Source organism: Gavialis gangeticus, unplaced genomic scaffold (genome assembly GCF_001723915.1).
Source record: "Gavialis gangeticus isolate Ggan-Ray unplaced genomic scaffold, GavGan_comp1, whole genome shotgun sequence".
Classification (NCBI taxonomy): Eukaryota; Metazoa; Chordata; order Crocodylia; family Gavialidae; genus Gavialis; species Gavialis gangeticus.
This window is the reverse complement of record NW_017729001.1, coordinates 28,031,514-28,043,884: the sequence shown is the minus strand read 5'-3', so window position 1 is coordinate 28,043,884 and position 12,371 is coordinate 28,031,514. Positions and strand designations below refer to the sequence as shown.

The window sequence follows — 12,371 nt, the reverse complement described above, 5'->3', positions numbered from 1 at the left end:
AATGGTAATAGTTCCATCAGGCCTTAAAACACATTAGTGCATACCATACCATACCACGAGATCCAAAACATTGTCACTACCTGCAGTAAGCATTTCTGCAAGACATCAGCATTTCAAGCGCTTTTCTCCTCCCTGTATTTTTATAGTAGCATGAAGCTACTAGCCACAGTATCTCATAACTGGCCAGGCTGTTACCAATTGCATGTTATCTAGAGTCTCCATATACTTTTATTACTTGCATTTTGGCTCAAGGGATGGTCCACTTCGCTCTGCAGTGGTTGCATTGCTTTGTCACTCCTGCTAGTTTTCTTGGCCTTTGCCACGAGATTCTGTTACAAGGAGTCCTACGCACGGTAGCTGGCACTGCACTGACAGAATAGTTCAAATATTTTCCTACATTCAGAGCTTCTTAGTAAAGACTATATTGGAAAATGGAATGGCCAGATACTAGTTTTGTCCTGGTTGACTGTAGGATGCTTCCTTCCAGGACACTCCATTCTGTGGACTTGCATAAAACGTACAGCATTGCAAGCAAGTGCAATGAAGCCAGTCCTTCCCAAGCAGGGGATTGAATGGGGGAAGAATACTGCCTTCACCGTGACTGGATGGCAGCTAATTTTTAGTAGCTGACTGAGGGCAGACTACATTACCTGGCTCTCTCATTCGCTCTTTTCCATCACTTCTGACCTAGATTTCACTGTCTGTGTTTTGGCACCAGCTCTGCAGATGCAGAATTTGATTGCTTTTCTCCCATAAGGATGTTTGCACTGCCTTTTCACTGCACACTAAAATGAAGCCTGAGGCTTTCTCTGCACAGCAGCCACATGTTCTCCACCCTCACCTTTGCAGAGCACTTTGAAGATCAAGGTTTGACTATAGCTTTATCATGCTGCTTTACATTTCAGATTGTGAACAGGGCTGTTCCTCACATGGACCATATCTACTTTTAGTTATTACTGTTAACAATAAGTCCTGACTGGAAGATTTCCTGATGGTCTGCTTGAGATGGTCTTCTCCCACTAAAACCTATTTAGAAATTTAAGCCCTCAGGATACAGACCGCACTGAAAAGGCTAAAGAGACCCCAAAAGAGAAACTGCACATAAACAGCATAAAAACTGGAACTATTGTTTCCATCCAATAAGTGCATAGTACTGGTCACCTAAGTACAGTATTAGGAATCAGCCTCTTTCAAGACACTGCAGTACACACTATAAAACTGAATACAAATATATAATATACATTGATAGGGTTGTGAAAGACAGACAGTTGGTATTTGTGAAAAATATGACTGAAAATGGTATTATCTACAATGTATGCAGACATCCCTTGAGAACTGATTTAAATATATCACTCTGAAGTACACAAAATGCCCTGTGTGGCAGGTCACGAAAATGGGACTAAATCTTGGGACACGAGCAGAGAAGATACAAAGAATAAGACCATCAAGTCTAGATTTACAGGAGATATTTACATGAATGAACTCAGTAGCCTTTAACATTTCTATATACATGGTCTATCTATATATGTACACAGTATATTATGGGACTTGGGAGAGTTTCATCTCCAAAGCAAACAAAAAAAAAAAAATCAAAATAGCTTGATAACTCGCTTGCAAAAAGTGTTTACAGGTTACAGAACTCATCTGTTGTGAAAACAGTTCAAGACTAGATAACTGCATCTTTTGGACCTCAAGTCCATCTTATTTAAGAGGTGTGTGTTACTGCTAGATCATATGGTCACTAAAAAAAATTTGAAGACTTACTGGACAGGATGGCTATTTCAGTAAGTTATGGCTGCATTTGTATTATTATTCACAGACCAGCAGATTATTATAACTAGCAGATTATTATAACTGAAACAAGCAAGCTAGTCAAAATCCTGAATCCACACAAGTAAAAAACACTGACCTCTGACTGAGCCACAGAAGATTGGACATATACATCATGTGCGTTTCCCACATGGTCATCTTTACAGCTGGGACACATGCAGGATGGGAATGGTGATCAACACGGATGAAGCTAAACAGTTAATTTAATGAAAGATGTATCCAGATTTAATTTCACGCACATACTTAAACATGACAATTTAGGAGGAACAGGGCAACGTAAGATTCTTACTTCACCCTTCAATTACACAATGGGATCTGGTTCTCTCCCCTAAAGTCCAATACTTGAGGTGCTGCAAAAGATTATGCATGATAACAAGGTGGTTATGATTTCTTTCCCCGCCTCTCTCCTTCTTCCCATTCCCCTGGTCTTTACACTTGTACTTCTAGGCTTTCAAGAACTTATTGCCTTATTATCTACAGCATTTCCAGCATCTAATGCTAAAGACACAAATTCACTTCAGAAATAGCATGGCACTTGCTGAGTGAGCAGCTCATCAGACACAGCGGGTCAAGACATCTCAGGGCGCGCGCACACACAAAATCCAAGACAGGTGCATTATTTACATACAGAACAATTATGCAGTGTGAAAACAAAACCTATGACTGACTAAAATGTTTATAGCTCCAGAATGGTCTCTTTGGAGCTGGGGGTCCACATGCATTAGCAGGCTGGATCAGGAGCTAAATGAGGGAAGGCAACAGGCAGGGTCTGGGTTGGAAAATATATAAGCAGTATAGGAATAGCTGTTATGCGTCTGCAGTTTAGAGATGGGGGGTGGGGGAAGGTGTACCTTTTTTTGCAAGGGACAAACATATATGGAAATGTATTGCTCATTTGTCCATTACTAAAACACCTGCCTAAAAGAAAAAGCTATTGGGAAACACAATTGCATCGATTTCCAAACAAAAATGCTTTTGGTGACTTTTACCCAATCAGTTTCTCTTAAAAAAGAGTGGCAAATACACAACCATCCAGATTCCAACCTTGGAAAGCCGACCTCGTTTGTCTGAGTCCAAGCTTACATGCTAGAAAGCGAGGTGCTCTCCTCAGCAGAATGAACTGAGGCGTATTTGACCGCGTTTCATTTCAAAATGCTTTTAGTTACAGAAAGTTACCATTTCAGGGTTTATTTGCTAGTGAGACCAAATCTCAAAGAATTTTTTTTTGAAACTAGACTTGATTTTTAAAGTTTGAGGCTTGAATTCTATGCTGTTTATTGTAACCCAGTTTCCAACCAGCTGTACTAACAATTCACACATGACCTGCCAACACACTTTAAAAAAAATCCCACTAAAACATGGCAATGGTGGGCATACATTCACACGCTCCCCCAAACACTTTTCCTGCCTTTATGGTCCACTGAATCTAGTACATGTGCTCTACTTCTGCTGATGTTATCACAGAAGTTAAATGCTTCCTCCCACCCCACTAGAGAATTAAGATACAGTACGCAGATAGCATCAGGTAAGGGTCCCACCATTTCGTACTGTTACGAATAAAACTCCGCCCACTAATACCTGGGTCATGTGCTTTATAGCAGTACAGTTGCTGTCAGCCTTAACCTTAAAATATATCAACTGTGGTTAGTCTTTACCCAGGGAGAAAATGTCACTCAGCTGAATACGAGAGCCAAATAACAAGACTTGGACCATAGGACAGAAGGCCTACAGCTGGATTAGAATATCCCAAGCCTTCTAAAGTTCCAATCGTATGGACATGTTAGTTTTTTGGAAATACAGCGATTGCCTAAACAAAACTCCACTTCTTGTTAGTACAATAACTTTTATTTGACATCTACAAGATGGTTATCTTGTAGGGTTTTTTTGGACAGGTTTATACAATCTCAATTTTCAATAGTGCAACCTGTGCAAGCAAGAAATGACAAACATTGTCCTTCACTTTCTTATAAACATCTACTATTATAGGCAAAACAAAACTTATCCATATTATAGATAAGTAGCTATTCACATTTGTACATTACAATTTCTTTTAAACAGCTCCAGATAAACTCTACAATGTCTTACAACATATTAAACAGTATTCAAGTTACCGGGTAACAGAAACAGCACATACAGCGGAACCCTCAAGTGTTTCCCATTGTCTAATTTACAGCTCAAGTACGGTTTCATCTTACAAGTGACAAATTAAATTACATTAATGAAGTAAAAAATATAAGATTGTATGTGAGATGGAAGTGAATTTGCACTTAGCTTTCATAACCACCTCAGATTAAGGAAATATTTAACTTTAAAGGAAAATAGGCTTTTAGCCATCTTTGCAGCACACATTAGGAATACCATTAATACATTAAAAAATGAACTAACTTTTTAATTTAAGATGTTTATCACAAAAAGAACATTGCAGACTCAAATATATAACCTCCAGGAGAGAACCAGAAAAAAATGCAATACCTGGGTATAAACACTATAAAAATGCAATAATCAATGCTGTACAACTAAGATTGTGTTTCTCTCCAAATTCTTGTCTTGTGTGTTTATCCTGTTCATGCCCGTTTCCAAAGACATGCACTGTCAAACAGAAACTGGGAAAGAACCTGAATGCATGATGTGCAACCTCTAGGTTTCATGCTTTTATAAACTTACAAGTTGAAGAGAAAAACTCAATATATATTTTCTATATATATACTCAATACATGCATTCAAGGATATCTCCCACAGCAATGGCATTGATGTACTGCGTTAAACCCTGAGCACTGTATGACAAGATCAAATAAAGCCTGTTGGGGGGATTTTCAAGCATTTTCAAACAAATTGTGGTCTGTAGCATAAAAGGCCAAAAGTAAAAGCAGACAGGAAGCACTACAGAGAGCATAAGACAGATGCACCACCATAAGCAACTGCTGGCTTGCAGTTCTACCATCCTTTGTGTATTTCTATTCCCAAAGTGTTTCTGAGAGCACACAACTGAACTGAATAAAGTTATATTTCTTTGGAATCTGTCCCTGATTTTTATGCAAGTGATATGCTTTTACAGCCTTTGCTCACACACCAAAGTCAACACCTGGTGTCTGTCCTCTTAGGCATTGTTGAAATTGGTGATGCTCTGTGGGTGATGCTGCTGCCATATCTGCTGCTGTTGTACTGCAAGCTGCTGAGACTGGTCTGACGTTGACAGGAGGTTTACAAGGGGCGATACGCAATTTGCAGGAATGATCAAACCTGTAATTAACAACAAGTCAGTTGTGCTTCCTTGGCATGCCAACATTTTATACATTAAGAACTTGGGTCAGTGGTTCTTGGTGCCTTAAGCTTCATTTATGCCATCAAAAGCCACAGCTGGGGGCATGTTCACCAAGCGGTTTAGCGATATGGAACTGTACAAACTCCAACAGCTCAGCCCTGCAGAAGCGTATCTTGTGCTGCAATTGAGGGCCTGCTCTTCTTCACAAGAGGGAAAGGAGCACAGTCTGAGAACTAGGGCTGGAAAATCTCCTCTTGGAGCATAAAGGGAGAAAAGCAGATGCCCTGGGACACAAGTGCTCTTGCCTTTTTATTTTTTGAGAACATGGATCCTGTGATAAACAGCAAGAGAAAATGGCCGTTTACAGAGGTGGGCAGGCAGCCATCTGTTTACTCCAGAGGGTCTGCTCTTTAGTCTGAAGGGACTTACCGCCATGGCAAATTCCCCTTTGTTTTTTCTTGGCCCTTCAGCCATTTCAACTCTGGCTTACTACCAAGTCAAGCTCACTGGATTGGTTAGGAAAATTTCTTCTGTTTTCAGATTGCTCCGAAGCAGTTGGTACTACAGGTGTGGTTTTTAACTTAGCAATCCACAGGAAGGCCTGTTCTCCTGTAAAGATACCCTGTGGGCCTCCTGCACAACTCTCAAGGTATATGGACAGGAGAGTTAATGCCAGCAGGGAGAAAATTAAAACAGCAGATAAACCTACTTACCTACAATCCTCTGTCCATCTTCTGTTCTTAGACGAACTATCTGCATTTTCACATTTGTACCACTCACAGAGGCTAAAACTCCTTCTACTTTTGTCCAGACACTTAGTACTGAACCGCACAAGACATAGTATGTTCGACACCGGAGGCCAACTTCACAAACTAATCCCAGGCCTGCTTTCTTACAGTTGCCTCTCCTGGTGGAAGAAAGGTGTTCTTTTAAATTCAAATGAACACTTTTGTAAAAGTTCAAGTCAAGCAACTACACACGTTTATTTCATAATCATTACTGATATTCAGTATCCACTTTTAAGAATGTGTAAAGAATTCAGATACTCAAAAATGCAAAGAGTTGGATAATGAGATGGAAATAATTTTATCTATGTCCATAAAATGCCTTTCAGTGTGAAGTCTCAAGCAGCTGTTAGTATACTTAGGACCGCAACCTGAGCAGTTGTAAAAAGGTACAGTTCCAAGTTAGATGCACTAATTTACACCAGCTGAAGATCTACTTTCTAATGTAGGTTAGAGAGATGGGGAGAGGCAAATTACTCAGTAAACAAGGTCACATCTTGTGACACTAAAATTCCTGACTTTTGGGAAGTTTAGAGGCTGAGAGCTGAGCTGTGCTGCATAATGAGGGGACTCGGAACAAAAGCTAGTATTCATGAGTTTCACTATATAGAACTAGTTAAAGGGGATCACACAAACTTGGTAACTCAGTTATAGCCAACACTGGGGGCTGGACTCGATCTTCCGAGGTCCCTCCCAGCCCAAATGTCTATGAAACATATTCCACTGATCAGATCAATATGCTTACTGAGGTGTGAGTAATTAAAAGTGAAGACACAATCCTTAAATAAGTTCCTAGTTTCAACTGCCTTAAGGAGAGAGGTTGCCATTCACCACTTGGAACTACTCGTGACTGAAATTTCTTCGAAGTGAGCAATACTAGATTTTGGAATTTATGATTGGTGAATGTGATCATGTATCAGATTTAGTCGAAGACCTTAGCTGAAAACACGTTTAACAGCAAAAGTACTAACCAATACGCATGAGTACAGGTATCCGCAGAAGAATTGTACTGCTCTAGCCAGTGTGGCAGAGCATCTTCAGAAGGTACCTGAAAAGCCATTTAAGTTTGTGTTAAAATGTTACACATCATTTCTGAACACTCGTACATAACAGCACACTATTTTATACTCACGTCTAGGGTCTAGGGGCAGCATTTAAAAGATTATGATTTAAAAAAAATGAAATAACTTATCAAGCAAACTATCATTCATTGTTACATCCAGTTACACCTGTCAATGGAAACAGTTTCAAACAAAGGTAAAAAAATAAAACCTTCAGCACTGCAGAACCATGTGATTGACTGAGATACTGACCGGTGAATGACAGAACCTTAAATTCAAACCTGAAGAAATGAGGACAACTGGACTCTGTTAATTCGTTTGTCTGAGCGTTCATTTAAACTAACACCTCAGTTGCTAAGAAATATTTTCACAAGAACGTGAACTATGCGTCTGTGGTGAAAATACGATCTTGCAATCTCAGGGCTTCGGAGACAGTAAGCAGGGGACTAAAACTTCATAAACAGTTTGGTTATAATAAACCATAACTCACAAAAACCCTTTTAAAGTAAATTTTCTGCAAACTAACTGCAAAGGGATTATCTCCTATTTGATTCCACAAAGTGCTTCTATATTATAGAAAGGCTTAGTTTTATTAAGTTTTGTATACCTGAACTTGAAAGTGTGTAGGTCGTCTGGCAAAACCCAAGAGAAGACAACTAAAGAAATTTACTGAAGGAAGTTTATACTACATGATTAATTAGCTAAGACGTTCTGAAACTTGCCAGCTACTTTCACTTGTAATACAGCTTACATTTTCCTTCACCACAAAGCAAAATTTAAGTAATCTTGTTTTAAAAGGCTACCTTCTTATATTTCTTTTTCAGGTCTGCGTAAGTTTCCAGTTTGAGTTGTTTCCCAGTATTTGGTCTGTATACCAAGAAAAGCTTCTTTTTGGGATTCACTTCTTTTACCAGGATGGCAGTTTTCTTGTTATTTCTTATCTAGAAGGGAATGCTGAATTACTGAATTGTATGTACTTTAAACTGTTGATGTTCTGAATATTTTTAAAAGATTCACACCTTGTGTAACAGATTGAGTTACAAAGTTTATTTAGGCAGCTTATTTATTACAGTTTATTAGGATTTCATCTGAGAAATCTGCAAAGGCTGCTGCACACTCACCTGCAATGATAAATAAAATCCATCATCTGGTCCAGTTTGCTCTGCCCAAAACTTAGTTCCTTCTTCCCAGGACATTCCTCTCTCTACACTGATCTAGAAGAGACATTATAAATGTTTAATTAATACAAACTTTGGGACACCTACTGACAAATAACAAAAACACCACCACAAAAACAAAATTGGGAAAATGGCAAAGACTTAAGGTTTTTGGAAGATCAGGAACCAATTCTTTTCAGTACTGGGTGAGCAACTTATAACCTTGGTGGAACACTAAACATACTTGATTTGCAAGGACAAAATTTTCACAATTCAGTTAAAAGATCAAGTTAATTTAAAAACTTACTGTGTATAATTCTACATGTCCAGAGGTAGAATATCCTGGAGTTAAAAATTTCTTAACATCTGTCTTCCTCACTTTCTCATCCCCAGAACCCAGATCTTTTAAACAAAAATAATAATAATAAAAATAAAAGAAGTTACGCAAGAGAAGCAGTGTATAATTAAAAAAAACAAAAAAAAGTCAACTTCAGAAATTTGATTTACTTACCTAAAATCCCCATGTCATATCTTCCATTCTTTTTAGCATTTTGTATAACTGCGTTTAGCGTATCAGAGAAATACTGAAATAAAGCATTCTGCTGATGCACCTCCATACCCAAAATCCTATTCAGGAATTTTCCTATATTGTTATAATCTAAAAAGAAACATTATTTCAAAACCTGGAGCTTCTAGGTATTCAGGCAAACAAAACCTAAAAAGCAGTATTTTTTAAACAAAGCAAGCATCTTAGTACATTTTTTTTTAAATCTGGGTATAAGTAGATTAACAAGTTTCAAATGCTACACTTGGTCCTGGCTCTCCTTAGCAATTTTGTAACAACTGCAGAAACTATTTCTGAATGGACAAGTTATTCACCTGCTACCAATGCTTTAAAAAAAAAAAAAGCATCAAAACCAATACCTTTGTCAAGTGTTAGAATTCCAGATCTGTCTTCTACATTTATCAGGCCCACACCTATTAAACCTTGCCGGACATCTAAGAAGAAAAAAAAGTTGTTACTTGGACTAAAACCACCCCTCTGAGCAACCATGAAAAACGGCTATTAAAGCCCATGCGATTCCTTTCGGAGCAGCAGATAAATGAAGCCCCCACTCCAATACCCAACTGCAAACCTCTGCATATCCAAATACGTAATTTGACTGATCCATGTGCCAAAACATTACCACAGAACCTTAGTTAACGGTCTTAGAAAATACTGGCATTACTATACATGGTCAACGGAAGAGCAAAAAAGGAAGGGTAACAGTTGTTTTTCTTCTTTTAAATGGTTGGTGGACGTACTTCGGTTATATAAGTACTTGCAGACAAGATGTTAGTAGTCCCTGAAACTGATGTCCATTGCAGAAAACCATTTTAATTCCTACTTTTCACAAAGCAAACCAACATCTTAAATATTAGCAGAAATTATATTCTTCTGTTCTCACCATGGGAGGACATATTCTCTTACTCTAGAGAAAGCAACCTTCTGTACAGGAATTTCAAATTCACAGTTCACACTCAAATCTGAAAAGAATCAAGTCACTTGGTATCAAGAATAACTGCTTCAATTTAAAACCTAATCTGCTAGCATGGTGAATGTGGAAAGAAACAGTTCTTTTAAAACCAACCAACCTCAGCAAAAAGCTGGCAACAAGAACATACTAACTTATATTTACCCTTAAAGAAGTCTCCTGGATAGTCAGCAGGCGGGGACACCATTGGGGAATCTAAATTCACAATGGATTTCATAACAATTTCCAAAGCATTTCTGCCATACTGCATTAAAAAAAAAAAAAAAATTACATCAAGATTTTGCACAAGTGTTTACACCACATACATGGATTTAACCAACATTTTAAATCTATTTTTCTTTCAGTTTAGATTTCTCTTTACATATAACCCAAAAATTCATGACTTATTCTAAGTGAATGACCACAAACTGTTTGGGATTAAAACCTCAACCCTTACCTAGCATATTTTATAACATTACAGCACTCTATACAGTCACACTGTCTCTAGAGGACTAGTTTTCCATGACACTTTATACCACAGAGTAAATGCTGTATACTCCAAAAGCAGACAGAATTTAAGAAAAACAAAACCAAAACAGTTCAGTAAGGGAGAGTGAGGAAGGACTCCTGCCACAGGAAGGTAGTTCTAACATTTTCCTAGTGTTTTTACTGAAACAGAAAAAGCAGTCACCTTGTTGTCGAAGTTGAACCTGCTAAGGTCTCGAGTTTCTGTAGCTCTTCTGTCTCCATGAGTGAGAGCCCCCTGTCAAGAAAACACCTTGTAATTATAAAGGCACAAGGAACCCTGCACTGGGGGAAAAATACTTATGCTTTATTTGAGTATGAACATGCCTTACCAAACTCTCCAATCTTTTTGCGACAATAGATGCAAATCTCTGCTCTCCTGCCAATTCAGAAATGAGGAACACATACTCAGGAGCAGTAACTTGATTTGACCTGTGGGTTCTTCCTGTATATTTAAAAACAATGAAAAAAATATTATACAAATCCTAACTAGCAGCTCTTCAGAATATCTTTGACAAGAAAAGTGAAGGAAGTTCCCAGACTTGCAAACAAGCAATAAAAGACCATTCATTTAACTCTACAGTGAAACGTATACAAGTTGAGTGTCAAAGCAATATGATCAGAATCTGCCAAATTTAGCGAAACTTCTTACATATGCATCACTGTTAGATAAATCCTCTGAAGAGAAACAAGCAAGCATTATACACAGAGAAGAAAAAGTCTAGGCGCACACATGGAGCAAAGCACATCAGTCTCAGTCAGACATCTGGGTGCAGAGAGAAATTCTATTCCTGCTTGTAGACAGGGGAAGCTTACATATAAATATAACTAAGCTAACCATTTCTATTGTACTAATAAAAGCCTCAAAAAGAAGTGTTAGCTTTGCTGTGAATATTTCAGTATTTACTATAAATAGTATAACAAAGCCATGAACACAAACATTCTGAATTTGACTACTTCATAAAAACGCACAGTAAATACAACACAATTAAGTCACATATGTAAGTATCTAGTGTAATAATTGTTTTTATCTACTGGAGTGCAACAAAAACCACTACAGTTAACAAAATGAAAGACCCAGTGGCTGAACTTGATACCGTATGAATGTGTGATGTGCAATACATTGGTTCTGAACTGGCTGAATTAAACACAGAAGTTACTCACCAAATTGCTGTATTGCTCTATCTGCACTCCATGGCAACTCCAGAGTCATGTGCACCCTCCGCCTCTGATTCTTAGCTCTCCGGTCTGCTTGTAAAGAGATACCCGAGCTGGCAGCTTCAGAGATGATGGCAATGTTCTTAAAACAGATGAAATGCAATGGTTAGTTAGCAGTACATTTGAGAGCAAACCTGGGTTTCCAGATTTGTAGAAACTCAGCAAATTTTGAAATGGTAACTGTTATTTGATCCCAAGCATTAATCATGTGGGGAAGGCAAGAAGGCTGGTGTCCAATCCATGTCATTAAGTTACAAATAGTGGAGACAATCTGAGAGTGAGAAGGGTTTGTTACTTTATCTTCCAGCAATGTTTTTTTTTTGGCAAACCTGCATCCAGTCTTGCCACATCAAAAGGGAAGTGTTATGATAGAACCCCATGCTTCTTAAAGGGAAAAAAAGGTCTTATTGCAACTTTTGTCCCCTTTCTATAGGGTGGTGGCTGGCATTTGAAAGTGTATTTGTCTTAAAGACAGGTAAAACAATGCAGTCACCTTTTCACAGTTTCATAGTTTCTAGGGTTGGAAGGGACCTGAGAAGATCATCTAGTCCGACCCCCTGCCATGGCAGGAAAGAGTACTGGGGTTAAATGACCCCAGCAAGGTGTTCATCTAACCTCCTCTTAAACACCCCCAGGGTAGGAGCCTGCACCACCTCCCTTGAGAGTTGGTTCCAGACCCTAGCCGCCCTGACCGTGAAATATCGCTTTCTGATGTCTAACCTAAACCTACCCTCTGCTAGCTTGTGACCATTGTTCCTGGTCACTCCTGGCTGTGCTCGGGGGAACAGTGACTCCCCCAATGCCTTCTGATCCCCCCTGACCAGTTTGTAACAGGCCACAAGATCCCCCCTCAGCCTTCTCTTGTGGAGGCTGAACAGGTTCAGGTCCCGTAGTCTCTCCTCATAGGGCCTGCCCTGCAGTCCCCTGATCATGCGAGTGGCCCTCCTCTGGACCCTCTCTATGCTGTCCACATCCCTCTTGAAGTGCGGCGCCCAGAACTGGACGCAGTACTCCAACTG

General features: G+C 38.9%; 1 protein-coding gene across 3 annotated transcripts in view; it reads right to left on the bottom strand.

The window, feature by feature from the left end:
- Positions 1–531: 531 nt before the first annotated feature.
- The window catches only part of SBNO1 (strawberry notch homolog 1), a 54,329-nt gene continuing 42,489 nt past the window's right edge, over positions 532–12,371 (bottom strand). For all 3 annotated transcript variants that reach the window (XM_019507134.1, XM_019507135.1, XM_019507136.1), the window contains 12 exons: positions 11,299–11,434; positions 10,467–10,579; positions 10,301–10,372; positions 9,775–9,874; positions 9,020–9,094; positions 8,607–8,753; positions 8,403–8,497; positions 8,060–8,152; positions 7,742–7,879; positions 6,849–6,925; positions 5,806–5,999; positions 532–5,070 (listed from right to left, as the gene is read on the bottom strand). In XM_019507134.1, coding sequence (XP_019362679.1) covers positions 4,928–5,070; positions 5,806–5,999; positions 6,849–6,925; positions 7,742–7,879; positions 8,060–8,152; positions 8,403–8,497; positions 8,607–8,753; positions 9,020–9,094; positions 9,775–9,874; positions 10,301–10,372; positions 10,467–10,579; positions 11,299–11,434 — 1,383 coding nt within the window. In that variant the 3' untranslated portion in view covers positions 532–4,927. The remainder of the gene's footprint in view (positions 5,071–5,805; positions 6,000–6,848; positions 6,926–7,741; positions 7,880–8,059; positions 8,153–8,402; positions 8,498–8,606; positions 8,754–9,019; positions 9,095–9,774; positions 9,875–10,300; positions 10,373–10,466; positions 10,580–11,298; positions 11,435–12,371) is intronic.